The 19354-nt window shown below is 38.8% G+C and overlaps 1 protein-coding gene and 1 long non-coding RNA gene across 2 annotated transcripts; both read left to right on the forward strand.

Annotated features, from left to right (window-relative positions):
* The first annotated feature begins 1292 nt into the window (after nucleotides 1-1292).
* LOC127535772 (uncharacterized) lies at nucleotides 1293-2407 on the forward strand. Its single transcript, XR_007944609.1, has 3 exons — nucleotides 1293-1426; nucleotides 1546-1583; nucleotides 1691-2407. It is a non-coding gene; the product is annotated as an uncharacterized LOC127535772 (long non-coding RNA).
* Nucleotides 2408-3730: 1323 nt separating this feature from the next.
* On the forward strand, nucleotides 3731-19038 carry LOC127535819 (uncharacterized). Its single transcript, XM_051954696.1, has 6 exons — nucleotides 3731-4091; nucleotides 10057-10386; nucleotides 10498-10857; nucleotides 10994-11125; nucleotides 18771-18808; nucleotides 18913-19038. Exons 1-6 carry the CDS (start codon nucleotides 3731-3733, stop codon nucleotides 19036-19038), a joined length of 1347 nt encoding a protein of 448 aa, XP_051810656.1.
* Nucleotides 19039-19354: the final 316 nt, after the last annotated feature.

Raw genomic sequence — 19354 nt, forward strand, 5'->3', positions numbered from 1 at the left:
TTCAGTTGGAAAGATGTTTGATATTATTTCCACTGTGGTAATACAGTGAAAAGCCAACAAGACCAGAAACCAATCAGATCGCTCTGAAATTGTTCCCTCCCACTTGATGCCATTACATTTAGGCATGTCATCTTATCGTCTGCTTCAATTTGAATTCAGTCACCAGTGGACACATGAGAAAATGCTGGTCTTGTTTTATTTCCTGCTGATGCTCAGAATGGGGCGTAAGTATATTTAGAGAGGTCATATTTACTACACAAACCAATCTATTATTTATACATGATTTTACATATATGATTGTCTGTTGTCATTAATGAGTCTTTTTCTTTCTTTCCTTTTGTTTGTTTTTTCAGGCTGCATCGATGATCATAACTTTGTCACAGAGACTGTTGGTGTCGGACAAAGTCTGACTCTCACATGTACTCGCCAGAGATCTTTGGATGAAGAAACTTTGCACTGGATCAGACTTGTTTCTGGAAAATATCCTGAATTCTTGGGAGGAACATTTAGTTTTGATTATATTGATGTTAATAAAACTCCTCACATTACAGCAAAACAAGGACCTGGAACTTTTATTCTGCAAATTCATGAAACTCAGCTAAGTGACTCTGGTTTTTACTACTGTATAAAAGTAAACCTACTCGACATGGAATTTATGAACACAACATTCCTGAGAATCAAAGGTAAATCAACTACATTTTTGTTTCTGTTGGACTATAAATTCTTAGTTTCAACAAATTTCTTGTCAATAAAGTGACTCAAACTTGTTAATTTTTTCTTTTTTACATTTCCAAGGACCAGAACCAGATATCAATGACATCATTCAAGTCCCTCCATCTGATCCAGAACATCCAGGAGACCCAGTGACTCTGCAGTGTTCAGTCCTCTCTGACTCTGAGAAGAAAACATGTCCAGAACAACAACACAGAGTGTTCTGGTTCAGAGCTGGATCAGATGAATCTCATCCCAGTTTCATTTATGCTGATGGAAACAGTCAAGATGAATGTGAGACCAATTCTGAGGCTCAGTCTCCTCAGAAATGTGTCTACAACTTCTCTAAAACCGTCACCTCCTCTGATGCTGGGACTTATTACTGTGCTGTGGCCACATGTGAACAGATATTATTTGGAAACGGAGCAAAATCGGACAATAAAGGTAATTATCAGATGTTTTGAGTTTTTTTACATACTGGTCAAATGATATTAGTAATTTAGAATCTGGTAGAGAGATGTCATGAAACTTTTTTTTCCCCAAATGTGTAATGTTACCAAAATATTTGATTGTATTTTTTCAGCACTCAACATGCAGGATTTGAAGACGGACAATACAGCTCTCTTTCTGGTGTCTGCTGCTTTGGCTACAAGTCTGATTGTCATAGCCTTTCTCAGTTATTTCATCAAGACAAAAACTTGTGATTTCTGCAACGGTAATATAAGTTTCCTGCACATTGTTGTACCTAAAAATATTTTTACCAAATTGGGTTTTGCATAATTTAATTGTGTAGTTTAACCAACACTATCTTTCATCTTAAATCCCTCCAAACAGATGCTGCAGCAGCCAGTGGTCATCAGGAAAGACCACAGGTACAGTACTGAAAGAATAGATTAGCGATGACCCTACATTATATAATTAGCACCTGCCAGCTCATATTTTGACATTGCTCATGTTTTTCATTCATCTATTTTCATAGAAGGATTTGGACACATGGATTTATTCTGCTGTTACCTTTACTGTGGTAAAGACTGACAGCGGTGCAATAAAGGAGGCCAAAGTAGCAGAGAGAGAGAGGATCTACACTGCTGTCAAGGCTTTTGGACTGGATTAGTGAGTTAACAGATGTTTGGAATCTGTTTGTATTGAATAATGCAGTGTTGTTTGTTTACTACTAAAGGGCTTTGTATTTACTGTAGTACAATGCATTGATAACATTTAGTGAAGAAGTTGTCATTGTTTTTAAATGTCTTCAGACTGAATTTTTTTTTTCATCCACACACTTGCAAACAGGAAGAACCTCAAACTGAAATGTTCTTAGTTTGAAATTTGACTGAAAATATTTGTTTCACCTCTCTTCCTCATTTTGTCACTTCTGTCTGTAATAAAGCAATAAAAAAACTTCAAAAGGTACCTTCAAAGGGCGAGCAATTCATGTTTTTCAAGCAGAAATATATAAACTGTGCTGTTCATGTTTCTTCAAGTTAAATACAGATACTTGGTTTAAGTGGAAAGTACAGAAATCATAAACAACGTGCACAAATGCTGTCAACAGCAGAGTTCCAGCTATAATTTCTTAGATTTTTTCCCCATGTTTCTTGCCGATGTTCATCACAACTCTCCAGTAAAGTCAAAATTCCAAAAAATAAATCTTCAAGTTCTTACTACTGTCAATTAATTTTTTATTTTTTTTTAAATCAGTTTCAGGACAAGGTATTTACCATGCTGCATATCTACAATTAAGTTTCTTGTGTCATCATCACTGAATGTTGTTTGGAGACAAATACCATATAATAAATCTATAAAGAGTTCATTCTTATTTTTACTGTGTGTGTGAAACTCAAACTGATTGTCATCATGAATTATTTGTGTAACCAATGATCCAAAACTGAAGGACTATCTTCATAAGAACTAGAAGATGTTTTTTTTCAAAGATGGCATTTGGGTGATTTTAGATTTTCAGATTAACACTTAAGGCTTATTCACAATGGACTGCTATTAGCTGAGGACCTCTCTGTCTCGAAACAGCACATCTACATTTGTCAATTTTACTGACATTTTCAGATATTATGTCAGGAGACTGACACATAATGATGGTTCAGCCTACTAAGAGGCAGCAAAGTATTCCTTTACCCACACTGCCTTAAATGTCGTCCATCTGACTATCCTTTAAGTATTTTGTATTCAAACAGATTTGAGCTCTGTCTGTAAATGAGTCTCGATTCTGTGACTACTGAATTCCCCTGAATTTGCAACCAAAATACTGTCTGAACTTTCAATTGAAATTGCTGGGGAGCCTCTATAATTTTCTATTAGAAAGGAGGAAGAAGAAAGGTGCACAATTATTACAAATTGCCAGAGGTCCCCAGGAAATACTAGTTCTGTGTGAGCAGAGCTTCATAGCTCAAGCAGACTTAGAAGTATGTGAGCTGTGTTCACCTTTGAGTTTGATGAAAAGCTGCAGGGTAAAAGTGAGAGGAAATGTTGCCAAACCCACGACAGAAGTCATGAGATGCATCACTTGAAGATAAGACTGTTTGCGCGAGACACAGAGAGAAAAATCACTCATAAATGTGTAATTTGTCATTCAGATATTTGCCTTTCTATCAATGCACACAAATATTGAGAAAACAAGTGTTAAATTGCCCCCCTAGGAATTCTCACCTTGTCATAGAGAAATTCAGATGTCTCTGTGATCCTGAGATGTTTGTCATCAGGGGCAATGACCCTTGATAGAGTCTCCCAAGGCAAATTGTTTTTTGGGGAACGACCACACAAAGAGCAATTTATAAAAACCCAAATGACATCAAGGAAAAGCAAAGGTGCCAATTCACCTGGAAAAGAGAGAACGGGGCCTTCTCTTGGAGCGAGGCTAAGGAGAGAAGTTCATGAGGGTCATTTCTCTTTGAATACGCGTTGCGGAGAGGAAAACTCTGACTGTTGTTTGTGTTTATGCACCAAACAGCAGCTCGGAGTACCCGGCCTTCTGAGAGATTCTGGGTGCTGTCCTGGAAGGGGAATGTCAAAAGCTCACATAGGCAACGATGGAGAAACGTGGAATGAGGTGATTGGGAGGAACAGCCCACTTGATCTGAACCTGAGTGGTGTTGTGTCATTGGACTTGTGTGCTAGTTATGGATCGGCCATAGTAAACAAAATGTTCGAGAATAAGGTGTCTTATAAGTGTACCTGGTACCACAGCACCCGAGCCGTCAGGTCGATGATTGACTTTGACTTTGTCGTCATGTCATCAGACTTGTGGCCTGATGTCTCGGCTATGTTCAAAGCCAACATTTCCAAAGTGGTAGTTAGGAGCTGTGACCAGAAGGTCACTAGTGCTTGCTGTGACCCACTGGTCAACATCAGCAGTGAAGGAAACAGTCAGGCTGAAGAAGGAATTTCTTTTGGGCCTTGTTGGCTTGAGAGTCTCTTGAAATGGTGGATGGCTACCGGTCAGCCAAAAGGGTTACATCTGTGGCAGTTGCAAAATCTCAAATCTGAGAGCTGTTTGGAGAGGCAATGTGGAAGGACTTCTGGTGTGCTAAAAGAGGTTCTTGGAGGCCGGGCGTGGCCCAGGCTGTGTGCAGCAAGGTGGGAGAACTACTGACCTGGACGGGGGACATTGTCAGGCAGTGGAAAGAGGATTTCGAGGAACTTCATAATCCAGTTACTGTGTCCTCTCTTAAAGAAGTAGAACCTTAAGATTTGGTGGAAGCTTTGCCCACAATCATGGAAGTGGTTGCCAATACCAACTCCCCTCATATTTCTCTTCTGAAAGTACTTTGTAAAGGTCTTCCACATGTCTGTCATGAGAACAACATGCAGAGCCACATGCAGCAGCTACACTGACAGAGAAACACTGTGGTGAACCATTTCTCTGCATCTGTAAGTGAACAGTACATACACACGTGGACAAAATTGTTGGTACCCCTCAGTTAAAGAAGGAAAAACCCACAATTCTCACTGAAATCACTTGAAACTCACAAAAGTAACAATAAATAAAAATTTATTGAAAATTAAATAATCAAAAACAGCCATTACTTTTGAATTGTTGATTAACATAATTATTTAAAAAAACAAACTAATGAAACAGGCCTGGACAAAAATGATGGTACCTCTATAAAAGATTGAAAACTATTTGACCAGAGTGACATGATTAACTCAGGTGTGTCATTTAATTGACATCACAGGTGTTTCCAAACTCATAATCAGTCAGTCTGCCTATTTAAAGGGAGACAAGTAGTCACCCTGCTGTTTGGTGAAAAGGTGTGTACCACACTGAACATGGACAACAGAAAGCGAAGGAGAGAATTGTCCCAGGACATCCGAAAAAAAATTATAGACAAACATCTTAAAGGTAAAGGCTATAAGACCATCTCTAAACAGCTTGAAGTTCCTGTGACAACAGTGGCTCATATTATTCAGAAGTTCAAGACCCACGGGACAGTAGCCAACCTCCCTGGACGTGGCCGCAAGAGGAAAATTGATGACAAATTGAAGAGACGGATCGTTCGAATTGTATCCAAAGAGCCCAGAGCAACCTCCAAAGAAATTAAAGGTGAACTCCAAGGCCAAGGTACATCAGTGTCAGATCGCACCATTCGTCGTTGTTTGAGCCAAAGTGGACTTCATGGGAGACGACCAAGGAGGACACCGCTGCTGAAAAAAACTCATAAAAAAGCCAGACTGGAATTTGCAAAAATGCATGTTGACAAGCCACAAAGCTTCTGGGAGAATGTCCTTTGGACAGATGAGACCAAACTGGAGCTTTTTGGTAAGGCACATCAACTCTATGTTCATAGACTCAAAAACCAAGCATACGAAGAAAAGAACACTGTCCCTCCGGTGAAACATGGAGGAGGCTCAGTAATGTTTTGGGGCTGCTTTGCTGCATCTGGCACAGGGTGTCTTGAAAGTGTGCAAGGTACGATGAAATCTGAAGACTATCAAGGCATTCTGGAGAGAAATGTGCTGCCTAGTGTCAGAAAGCTTGGTCTCAGTCGCAGGTCATGGGTCTTCCAACAGGACAACGATCCAAAACACACAACCAAAAACACCCAAGAATGGCTGAGAGAAAAGCGTTGGACTATTCTAAAGTGGCCTTCTATGAGCCCAGATCTGAATCCCATTGAACATATGTGGAAGGAGCTGAAACATGCCATTTGGAGAAGACACCCATCAAACCTGAGACAACTGGAGCTGTTTGCTCATGAGGAGTGGGCCAAAATACCTGTTGACAGCTGCAGAACGCTCATTGACAAATACAGAAATCGTTTAATTGCAGCGATTGCCTCAAAAGGTTGTGCAACAAAATATTAAGTTATGGGTACCATCATTTTTGTCCAGCCCTATTTCATTAGTTTGTTTTTTTAAATAATCATGTTAATCAACAATTCAAAAGTGATGGCTGATTTTGATTATTTAATTTTCAATAAATTTTTATTTATTGTTACTTTTGTGAGTTTCAAGTGATTTCAGTGAGAATTGTGGGTTTTTCCTTCTTTAACTGAGGGGTACCAACAATTTTGTCCACGTGTGTAGTTGATTTTTGTTTAAAATGGAATGCATATTTATTGATTCATTAACCCTTAATTTGGACAGACTGCCACTCCAACATAGCCTAGCCGCGCTAGACCCATGTTTCTGATGGCACAAGGGTCTAGGCACACTCGACAGGGAGGGAGGCGGGCTAAAAGGTTGTCTATCAAATCACTCTGCAGCAACTGGGTAGGTATACAACCAATCAGCGCAACGAATAGGCTCCTAGAGCGCCGGAAATCAGAGGATGCTGTAGTTCGGTGAAGCCTTATTTATACAGTCAATGGGTGACGCTCAAGTATATTACAGACATGTAAACAGAAAGATTATTCACAGTCGGTGCTAATGGAGCTCAACAACTGTTGTCGTTTTTGTTGTCGACCCTGGCAGAGAATTAAATTCGTTGCCCTGTGTTGTCTAGCGCGGCTAGGCTAGTTGTTTCCGGTTGTTTCTGTCAGAATCGTCGCGCCTCTGTCGTCACTTAGTTACGCCCGCCTTCTGACTCTTCACTTCATGGTGATTCGTCCGGCCAGTTTAAGGAGAATCCAGCCTCGAGCCTTATGAAGGGTAACTAGACCCACCCTGGCAGAGAATTAAATTCGCTGCCGTGGGTTGTCTAGTGCGGCTAGGCTAACTCCAACACTGAATAAAGTGATGCAAACTGGAACAGAGCTCATCAAGACTGTCAAATCAACAGTTAATAACATGTCAATGCTCTGATGTTGCAAAAAAAAAAAAAAAAGAATCAGGGTGGGACAAGTTTACTTTCTTCGCACCTCCCCTCAATATTCAGCCTATACCAATAAAAAACACCAAACCACGAACAAGTGTGATTAAAATGATCAGAACAGCCTAGCTGAGCAGGTTTGTGTGTCTCTCTGATAGCTTTTAACTTCTCCTGTACATTATGATTGCATAATAATAAAAAAACATTTAGCAAGATAGAAGGTAATTAGAGGCATTAGAGGAGATTTAATTTCCTACGACTTCGAACGTAGCATGCGCATGCGCACATACAACCTCTCCCTCACCCCCCTCTAACCTCCCCCTCTTAACATTTACGAAGAAATGCCCCCCTCCAGAAACTTGCGTAGCACTCGTGAAGTTGTCTTTTACGGCTGGGTCCATGAGCAAAACAAGTCGCCAGCTAACTGCGAAGCTATACCAAAGCAACACATACAGAAAACACGTAAGTCCAAGGCGTACGTAATCTACGTAACTCGGCCTGAGCCGGAAGATTTTTGATTGACAGGAAAGGGAGCAAACCAAACGCCTCGGTCCGAGCGCGTTGATTGGCTGATGTTTTTCAGGTCCTGCCATGTCCACAGTTATTTTTTTTTATTTTTAATTTTTTTAGAAACCATACATACAAGTCCGCTAAAGGTCAGTGTATTCATTTTATGTGAATCAGACAAATTAAACAAAAAAAAACATCCTCCATAATGCCTTTAAATTGCACTTTTGAAATGGATACACATCAGTGCAAGACCAATGTCCTGACATTAAAGCCGAGTGAAACAGGAAGAACAGCTCCTTTGTATTCACACCTTTAGAAGACCAACCACAGCAGTGCTAAAGTTTCCATGCATCATTTGTTTGTCAGTGGTGACTGAATTTGTGTGTTTGTGTGTCTGTGTTTCAGGTGTGAACAGTGCTATGCACACTAAGAGAAGCCATAAAGTACAACATATACAAGCAAAAGCATCTTTTAGTCTGTGTTTTGTTTAAAATCATATTTTATGTTGTTGTTTCCACCCTCCTGTTTGTAGAACTGCATTTGTATTATGTGGAAACTGACTGGATGCAGCTTTGTGTCAGAAATCAGTGATTTAGGGAACTAACTGTTTCGATTGTTGGATGATCTTCATGGTCAAAACTCTATTTCCATTTGTGTTATTAACAACTGTTTTTGAGATATTTTTTCTGAAGTTTTGCCTTTTTGGACAGTGAACAGACAACATGGGGTTATCGAGGGAGGTGTGACATGTGATGCAGGTCAACAGCTGAAGGTGATCCGTGGATGTTGTGGTTTTATGCTGCTGAGGAGCTTTGTGTTAAAAATGTCATTGTCAGACCAGCATGTTTTGTCGTGTGGTCAACAGTATGTTGAACTTGAAAAAGGCCACAAACCAAAATGTTCCAGTTTGACAAATGTTGCTGCAGTTTTTACATCTTCTCTACTTTTTGCAAGTCGGTAAAAGTTGTTCCAGAAACCTCGACGCTCCTTTGGTATTTTTTTTATGTCAGAGTCTCTGCTGTTGGCCTGAACTGCAGTATACTGTCATGTGTTCTGTCACTGTTGTAGTGAAGCTGCAGCACACAGGATTTCTTCACATTAGTCGGCTTAGTAGTTTTATCATTTAACTGCCACCAGAAGCATCTGTTTTTATTGAATGTATTCTTGGCAAAGTCTCTCATGCTGCCTCACAATCAGGTCTTGAATTCAGCTCTGTAAGCAGTGTTCTGCTTGTCCTTCTAACCAACCGCCTGAACAGAGATGAAGCCGTGTAGAGGATGGAGGCTGAGACCACAACCACCTGCCCAACTCTGTCTGCTGTGATCTTCCTGCTGAAGTGACTGACAGCAGAGTGGGCGGGGCATCACTGACGATGTGGAGCTTCTGAACTGGTTGATCCACACAATACTTAAGGTGACTCTTTGTCTTTATTTCCTATTGTGGTATCAATAATTAGTTCAAAATGAGAATGTTGAAAAAAACATTGAATTGTTGCTCGACTGAATCATTTGTAAATATATTTACTTTTCCTTTATGGTGATGTTTGTTTGGATAAGATCCAATGAAACACAGGAAAACAACAGAAAGGGAGCTGGTTGAATGTAGAAAAGCACTGAAAAACTATTTGCCTTGAAAGCATCACACGCCAAAAATAATAATTACAAACTCTTTGGAATTAAATATAGATTTATAAATCTAATCCCTGCAAGTGTGAGAGCCACATGTTTGTTTCTCAGGAACTTTATTCATTTCTCAAGTTAATTCTTACACATACATAAACTAAGTGTTAGTAACTGAGCCTGGTCATCCCTGATCATTTCCTGCAGTGTCTCCTAGAGGTTATCTTTGTCTTTGCTAATTTACTTGAGATCTTTTTTTTTTTTTAATCTGTCTATTTGAAGTTACCAAACTCATGGAGATTTCAATTCAAATTGCTGGAGTGGCCTTTTAGCCATTATTTCAATTACAGTTTATTTACAATTCTAATCTTCCTCTGACCTTCAGAAAATAGTTTACGCTTTTTAACCTTCACCAAACCAGAATCACAGAGATGAAAATTCATCTTTGAATAAAAGCTTGTGTTTATGTGAATTCATTATTTTAAAGGTTTTGTTTCGAAACGTCCCCTGGTTTGGTTGTGAATATCACATATTTATTTCTTGTGTTTATAGAAGCATGAAAGAAGAACTTGCTGTTGGTGTTGTTTCATGTGTTTCAGTTGGAAAGATGTTTGATATTATTTCCACTGTGGTAATACAGTGAAAAGCCAACAAGACCAGAAACCAATCAGATCGCTCTGAAATTGTTCCCTCCCACTTGATGCCATTACATTTAGGCATGTCATCTTATCCTCTGCTTCAATTTGAATTCAGTCACCAGTGGACACATGAGAAAATGCTGGTCTTGTTTTATTTCCTGCTGATGCTCAGAGTGGGGCGTAAGTATATTTAGAGAGGTCACATTTACTGCACAAATCAAAGTCTACTATTTATACATAACTTTACATTTATAATTGTGTCTGTTGTCATTAATGAGTCTTTTTCTTTCTTTCCTTTTGTTTGTTTTTTCAGGCAGCATCGATGATCATAACTTTGTCACAGAGACTGTTGGTGTCGGACAAAATGTGACTCTTACGTGCACTCGCCAGAGATCTTTGCATGAACATACTTTGCACTGGATCAGACTTGTTTCTGGAAAATATCCTGAATTCTTGGGAGGAACATTTAGTTTTGATTATAATGATGTTAATAAGACTCCTCACATTACAGCAATACAAGGACCTGGAACTTTTATTCTGCAAATTCATGAAACTCAGCTCAGTGACTCTGGTTTTTACTACTGTATAAAAGTTAACCAACTCGACACAGAATTTATGAACACAACATTCTTGAAAATCAAAGGTAAATCAACTAGATTTTTGTTTCTGTTGGACTATAAATTCTTAGTTTCAACAAATTTCTTTTCAATTAAGTGACTCAAAACTGTTTATTATGTTTGTATACATTTCCTAGAATCAGAACCAGACATCATTGACATCATTCAAGTCCCTCCATCTGATCCAGAACATCCAGGAGACCCAGTGACTCTGCAGTGTTCAGTCCTCTCTGACTCTGAGAAGAAAACATGTCCAGAACAACAACACAGAGTGTTCTGGTTCAGAGCTGGATCAGATGAATCTCATCCCAGTTTCATTTATGCTGATGGAAACAGTCAAGATGAATGTGAGACCAATCCTGAGGCTCAGTCTCCTCAGAAATGTGTCTACAACTTCTCTAAAACCATCACCTCCTCTGATGCTGGGACTTATTACTGTGCTGTGGCCACATGTGGACAGATATTATTTGGAAACGGAGCAAAATCGGGCAATGAAGGTAATTATCAGATGTTTTTACATACTGGTTAAATAATATTAGTCTTTTTTAATTTAGAATCTGGTGGAGTGATATCATGAAACTTTTTTCCCAAATGTGTGATTTTACCAAAATATTTCTGATTGTATTTTTTCAGCACTCAACATGCAGGATTTCAAGACAGACAATACAGTTCTCTTTCTGGTGTCTGCTGCTTTGGCTACAAGTCTGATTGTCATAGCCTTTCTCATTTATTTCATCAAGACAAAAACTTGTGATTTCTGCAACGGTAATATAAGTTTCCTGCACATTGTTGTACCTAAAAATATTTTTACCAAATTGGGTTTTGCATAATTTAATTGTGTAGTTTAACCAACACTATGTTTCACCATAAATCCCTGCAAACAGATGCTGCAGCAGCCAGTGGTCATCAGGAAAGACCACAGGTACAGTATTGAAAGAATAGATTAGCGATCACCCTACATTATATAATTACCACCTGCCAGCTCATATTTTGACATTGCTCGTGTTTTTCATTCATCTACTTTTACAGAAGGATTTAGACATGTGGATTTATTCTGCTGTTACCTTTACTGTGGTAAAGACTGACAGCGGTGCAATAAAGGAGGCCAACGTAGCAGAGAGAGAGAGGATCTACACTGCTGTCAAGGCTTTTGGACTGGATTAGTGAGTTAACAGATGTTTGGAATCTGTTTGTATTGAATAATGCAGTGTTGTTTGTTTACTACTAAAGGGCTTTGTATTTACTGTAGTACAATGCATTGATAACATTTAGTGAAGAAGTTGTCATTGTTTTTAAATGTCTTCAGACTGAATGTTTTTTTTTCATCCAAACACTTGCAAACAGGAAGAACCTCAAACTGAAATGTTCTTAGTTTGAAATTTGACTGAAAATATTTGTTTCACCTCTCTTCCTCATTTTGTCACTTCTGTCTGTAATAAAGCAATAAAAAAACTTCAAAAGGTTCCTTCAAAGGGCGAGCAATTCATGTTTTTCAGGCATAAATATATAAACTGTGCTGTTCATGTTTCTTCAGGTTAAATACAGATACTTGGTTTAAGTGGAAATTACAGAAATCATAAACAACGTGCACAAATGCTGTCAACAGCAGAGTTCCAGCTATAATTTCTCAGCTGTTTTCCCCATGTTTCTTGCCTATGTTCATCACAACTCTCCAGTAAATTCAAAATTCCGACAAGTAAATCTTTAAGTTCTTACTACTGTCAATATGTTTTTTTTTTTGTTTTTTGTTTTTTATCAGTTTCAGGACAAGGTATTTACCATGCTGCATATCTACAATTAAGTTTCTTGTGTCATCATCACTGAATGTTGTTTGGAGACAAATACCATATAATAAATCTATAAAGAGTTCATTCTTATTTTTACTGTGTGTGTGAAACTCAAACTGATTGTCATCATGAATTATTTGTGTAACCAGTGATCCAAAACTGAAGGACTATCTTCATAAGAGCCAGAAGATGTTTTTTTAAAGATGGCATTTGGGTGATTTTAGATTTTCAGATTAACACTTAAGGCTTCTTCACAATGGACTGCTATTAGCTGAGGACCTCGCTGCCTAGAAACAGCACATCTACATCTACATGTCAATTTTACTGACATTTTCAGATATGATGTCAGGAGACTGACACATAATGATGGTTCAGCCTAGTAAGAGGCAGAAAAATATTCCTTTACCCACACTGCCTTAAATGTCGTCCATCTGACTATCCTTTAAGTATTTTGTTTTCAAACAGATTTGAGCTCTGTCTGTAAATGAGTCTCGATTCTGTGACTACTGAATTCCCCTGAATTTGCAACCAAAATACTGTCTGAACTTTCAATTGAAATTGCTGGGGAGCCTCTATAATTTTCTATTAGAAAGGAGGAAGAAGAAAGGTGCACAATTATTACAAATTGCCAGAGGTCCCCAGGAAATACTAGTTCTGTGTGAACAGAGCTTCATAGCTCAAAGCAGACTTGAAAGTATGTGAGCTGTGTTCACCTTTGAGTTTGATGAAAAGCTGCAGGGTAAAAGTGAGAGGAAATGTTGCCAAACCCACGACAGAAGTCATGAGATGCATCACTTGAAGATAAGACTGTTTGTGTGAGACACAGAGAGAAAAATCACTTATAAATGTGTAATTTGTCATTCAGATATTTGCCTTTCTATCAGTGCACACAAATATTGAGAAAACAAGTGATAAATTGCCCCCCTAGGAATCCTCACCTTATCATAAATTCAAGTGTCTCTGTGATCCTGAGATGTTTGTCATCAGGGGCAATGACCCTTGATAGAGTCTCCCAAGGCAAATTGTTTTTTGGGGAACGACCACACAAAGAGCAATTTATAAAACCCAAATGACATCAAGATAAAGGAAAGGTGCCAATTCACCTGGAAAAGGGAGAACGGGGCCCCCTCTTGGAGCGAGGCTAAGGAGAGAAGTCCATGAGGGTCATTTCACTTTGAATACGCGTTGCGGAGAGGAAAACTCTGACTGTTGTTTGTGTTCATGCACCAAACAGCAGCTCGGAGTACCCAGCCTTCTGAGAGTTTCTGGGTGCTGTCCTGGATGAGGAATGTCAAAAGATCACATAGGCAATGATGGAGAAACGTGGAATGAGGTGATTGGGAGGAACAGCCCACTTGATCTGAACCTGAATGGTATTCTGTCATTGGACTTGTGTGCGAGTCATGGATCGGCCATAGTAAACAAAATGTTCGAGCATAAGGTGTCTCATAAGTGTACCTGGTACCACAGCACCTTAGGCCAAAGGTCGATGATTGACTTTGTAGTCATGTCATCAGACCTGTGGCCTGATGTCTCGGCTATGTTCAAAGCCAACCTTTCCAAAGTGGTAGTTAGGAGCTGTGACCAGAAGGTCACTAGTGCTTGCTGTGATCCACTGGTCAACATCAGCGGTGAAGGAAACAGTCAGGCTGAAGAAGGAATTTCTTTTGGGCCTTGTTGGCTTGAGAGTCTCTTGAAATGGTGGATAGCTACCGGTCAGCCAAAAGGGTTACATCTGTGGCAGTTGCAAAGTCTCAAGTCTGAGAACTGTTTGGAGAGGCAATGTGGAAGGACTTCTGGTGTGCTAAAAGAGGTTCTTGGAGGCCGGGCGTGGCCCAGGCTGTGTGCAGCGAGGTGGGAGAACTACTGACCTGGACGGGGGACATTGTCAAGCAGTGGAAAGAGGATTTCGAGGAACTTCATAATCCAGTTACTGTGTCCTCTCTTAAAGAAGCAGAACCTTAAGATTTGGTGGAAGCTTTGCCTACAATCATGGGAGTGGTTGGCAATACCAACTCCCCTCATATTTCTCTTCTGAAAGTACTTTGTAAAGGTCTTCCACACGTCTGTCATGAGAACAACATGCAGAGCCACATGCAGCAGCTACACTGACAGAGAAACACTGTGGTGAACCATTTCTCTGCATCTGTAAGCGAACAGTACATAGTTGATGTTTGTTTTAAATGGAATGCATATTTATTGATTCATTAACCCTTAATTTGGACAGACTGCCACTCCAACACTGAATAAAGTGATGCAAACTGGAACAGAGCTCATCAAGACTGTCAAATCAACAGTTAATAACATTTCAATGCTCTGATGTTGCAAAAAAAAAAAAAAGAATCAGGGTGGGACAAGTTTACTTTCTTCGCACCTCCTCGAAATATTCAGCCTATACCAATGAAAAACACCAAACCACAAACAAGTGTGATTAAAACGATCAGAACAGCCTGACTGAGCAGGTTTGTGTGTCCATCTCTCTGATAGCTTTTAACTTCTCCTGTAAGTTATGATTGTATAATAATAATAAAAACATTTAGTATGATAGAAGGTAATTAAAGGCATTAGACGAGATTTAATTTCCTACGACTTTGAACGTAGCATGCGCATGCGCACATACAACCTCTCCCTCACCCCCCTCTGGCCTCCCCCCTCTTAACATTTATGAAGAAACGCCCCCCTCCAGAAACGTGCGTAGCACTCGTGAAGTTGTCTTTTACGGCTGGGTCCCCCTGGATCTTTAGCTGCCATTATGTAAAAAAAGATGAGCAAAACAAGTCGCCAGCTAACTACGAAGCTATACCAAAGCAACACGTACAGAAAACACGTAAGTCCAAGGCATACATAATCTACGTAACTCGGCCTGAGCCGGAAGATTTTTGATTGACAGGAAAGGGAGCAAACCAAACGCCTCGGTCCGAGCGTGTTGATTGGCTGATGTTTTTCAGGTCCTGCCATGTCCACAGTTATTTTTTTTATTTTTTATTCTTTTAAAAATCATCCATACAAGTCCGCCAAAGGTCAGTATATTCATTTTATGTGAATCAGACAAATTAAACAAAAAAAAACATCCTCCATAATGCCTTTAAATTGCACTTTTGAAATAGATACACATCAGTGCAAGACCAATGTCCTGATATTAAAGCCGAGTGAAACAGGAAGAACAGCCCCTTTGTATTCACACCTTTAGACGACCAACCACAGCAGTGCTAAAGTTTCCATGCATCATTTGTTTGTCAGTGGTGACTGAATTTATGTGTTTGTGTCTCTGTGTTTCAGGTGTGAACAGTGCTGTGCACACAAAGAAAAGCAATAAAGTACAACAGAAACAAGTAAAAGCATCTTTTAGTCTGTGTTTTGTTTAAAATCATATTTTATGTTGTTGTTTCCACCCTCCTGTTTGTAGAACTGCATTTCTGATTGGATGCAGCTTTGTGTCAGAAATCAGTGATTTAGGAAACTCACTGTTTTGACTGCAAGATTATCTTTATGGTCAAAACTCCATTTCCATTTGTGTTATTAACAACAGTTTTTGAGATATTTTTTTCTGAAGTTTTGCCTTTTTGGACAGTGAACAGACAACATGGGGTTATAGAGGGAGGTGTGACATGTGATGCAGGTGATCCATGGATGTTGTGGTTTTATGCTGCTGAGGAGCTTTGTGTTAAAACTGTCATTGTCAGACCAGCATGTTTTGTCATGCGGTCAATAGTATGTTGAACTTGAAAAAGGCCACAAACCAAAATGTTCCAGTTTGACAAATGTTACTGCAGTTTTTATATCTTCTCTACTTTTTGCAAGTTGGTGAAAGTTGTTCCAGAATCCCTGACTCTCCCTTGGTATTTTTTTTTGAATGTCAGAGTCTCTGCTGTTGGCCTGAACTGCAGTATACTGTCGTGTGTTCTGTCACTGTTGTAGTGAAGCTGCAGCACACAGGATTTCTTCACATTAGTCAGCTTAGTAGTTTTATCATTTAACTGCCACCAGAAGCATCTGTTTTTATTGAATATATTCTTGGCAAAGTCTCTCATGCTGCCTCACAATCAGGTCTTGAATTCAACTCTGTAAGCAGTGTTCTGCTTCTCCTTCTAACCAACCGCCTGAACAGAGATGAAGCCGTGTAGAGGATGGAGGCTGAGACCACAACCACCTGCCCAACTCTGTCTGCTGTGATCTTCCTGCTGAAGTGACTGACAGCAGAGTGGGCGGGGCATCACTGATGATGTGGAGCTTCTGAACTGGTTGATCCACACAATACTTAAGGTGACTCTTTGATTTATTTCCTATTGTGGTATCAATAATTAGTTCAAAATGAGAATGTTGAAAAAAAACACTGAATTGTTGCTCGACTGAATCATTTGTAAATATATTTACTTTTCCTTTATGGTGACGTTTGTTTGGATAAGATCCAATGAAACACAGGAAAACAACAGAAAGGGAGCTGGTTGAATGTAGAAAAGCACTGAAAAACTATTTGCCTTGAAAGCATCACACTCCAAAAAATAATATTAATTACAAACTCTTTGGAATTAAATATAGATTTATAAATGTAATCCTTGGAAGTGTGAGAGCCACAATTTTTGTTTCTCAGGAACTTTATTCATTTCTCAAGTTAATTCTTGCACATACATAAACTAAGTGTTAGTAACTGAGCCTGGTCATCCCTGATCATTTCCTGCAGTGTCTCCTAGAGGTTATCTTTGTCTTCGCTGCTTTACTGGAGATCTTTTTTTTTTTTTTTTTTTTTTTAATCTGTCTATTTTAAGTTACCAAACTCATGGAGATTTCAATTCAAATTGCTGGAGTGGCCTTTTAGCCATTATTTCAATTACAGTTTATTTACAATTCTAATCTTCCTCTGACCTTCAGAAAATAGTTTACGCTTTTTAACCTTCACCAAACCAGAATCACAGAGATGAAAATTCATCTTTGAATAAAAGCTTGTGTTTATGTGAATTCATTATTTTAAAGGTTTTGTTTCGAAACGTCCCCTGGTTTGGTTGTGAATATCACATATTTATTTCTTGTGTTTATAGAAGCATGAAAGAAGAACTTGCTGTTGGTGTTGTTTCATGTGTTTCAGTTGGAAAGATGTTTGATATTATTTCCACTGTGGTAATACAGTGAAAAGCCAACAAGACCAGAAACCAATCAGATCGCTCTGAAATTGTTCCCTCCCACTTGATGCCATTACATTTAGGCATGTCATCTTATCCTCTGCTTCAATTTGAATTCAGTCACCAGTGGACACATGAGAAAATGCTGGTCTTGTTTTATTTCCTGCTGATGCTCAGAGTGGGGCGTAAGTATATTTAGAGAGGTCACATTTACTGCACAAATCAAAGTCTACTATTTATACATAACTTTACATTTATAATTGTGTCTGTTGTCATTAATGAGTCTTTTTCTTTCTTTCCTTTTGTTTGTTTTTTCAGGCAGCATCGATGATCATAACTTTGTCACAGAGACTGTTGGTGTCGGACAAAATGTGACTCTTACGTGCACTCGCCAGAGATCTTTGCATGGACAAACTTTGCACTGGATCAGACTTGTTTCTGGAAAATATCCTGAATTCTTGGGAGGAACATTTAGTTTTGATTATAATGATGTTAATAAGACTCCTCACATTACAGCAATACAAGGACCTGGAACTTTTATTCTGCAAATTCATGAAACTCAGCTAAGTGACTCTGGTTTTTACTACTGTATAAAAGTTAACCAACTCGACACAGAATTTGTGAACACAACATTCTTGAAAATCAAAGGTAAATCAACTAGATTTTTGTTTCTGTTGGACTATAAATTCTTAGTTTCAACAAATTTCTTTTCAATTAAGTGACTCAAAACTGTTTATTATGTTTGTATACATTTCCTAGAATCAGAACCAGACATCATTGACATCATTCAAGTCCCTCCATCTGATCCAGAACATCCAGGAGACCCAGTGACTCTGCAGTGTTCAGTCCTCTCTGACTCTGAGAAGAAAACATGTCCAGAACAACAACACAGAGTGTTCTGGTTCAGAGCTGGATCAGATGAATCTCATCCCAGTTTCATTTATGCTGATGGAAACAGTCAAGATGAATGTGAGACCAATCCTGAGGCTCAGTCTCCTCAGAAATGTGTCTACAACTTCTCTAAAACCATCACCTCCTCTGATGCTGGGACTTATTACTGTGCTGTGGCCACATGTGGACAGATATTATTTGGAAACGGAGCAAAATCGGGCAATGAAGGTAATTATCAGATGTTTTTACATACTGGTTAAATAATATTAGTCTTTTTTAATTTAGAATCTGGTGGAGTGATATCATGAAACTTTTTTCCCAAATGTGTGATTTTACCAAAATATTTCTGATTGTATTTTTTCAGCACTCAACATGCAGGATTTCAAGACAGACAATACAGTTCTCTTTCTGGTGTCTGCTGCTTTGGCTACAAGTCTGATTGTCATAGCCTTTCTCATTTATTTCATCAAGACAAAAACTTGTGATTTCTGCAACGGTAATATAAGTTTCCTGCACATTGTTGTACCTAAAAATATTTTTACCAAATTGGGTTTTGCATAATTTAATTGTGTAGTTTAACCAACACTATGTTTCACCGTAAATCCCTGCAAACAGATGCTGCAGCAGCCAGTGGTCATCAGGAAAGACCACAGGTACAGTACTGAAAGAATAGATTAGAAATAACCCTACTTTATGTAATTACCACCTCCAAGTTTAAATGGAATATTTCAGAATAACACATCATGTTTTTCCTCAGAGAAATGAGGACTCGTTGTTTTATTCTGCACCGACCTTCAACAAGAGAAAAGCTGAGAGAAGAAATGCAAAATCAGCACAAGAAGAGACGATCTACACTGATGTCAACGCTTCTGCAAGAAAGTAACAACATTCCTTTTTTTTCTCTGATGCACTGTGTGAAAGCTTCGGTCACATTGGGCTTGTATTTCAGTTCTCAAAAAGTAATATATTTAATATTGATAACCTTTATGCTATTTCAGTCCAACTGAGATTTTTTTTTGACATGCTTTGTGCTATAATTGTTGACAAAGGTGCGTCTAATACTGACTTGAAGGGGGGAATTTTTCTGCAACTACTTGTTTAAAAATTTATATTTTAAATTAATTGACAATGTTTTCAGCAACCTGTTGTAACTTTGACACGGAAAGACCTCTTTTTGTGTAAATTATTGTCAAAAATCA

This window comes from Acanthochromis polyacanthus, chromosome 10 (assembly GCF_021347895.1).
Source record: "Acanthochromis polyacanthus isolate Apoly-LR-REF ecotype Palm Island chromosome 10, KAUST_Apoly_ChrSc, whole genome shotgun sequence".
NCBI lineage: Eukaryota > Metazoa > Chordata > Actinopteri > Pomacentridae > Acanthochromis > Acanthochromis polyacanthus.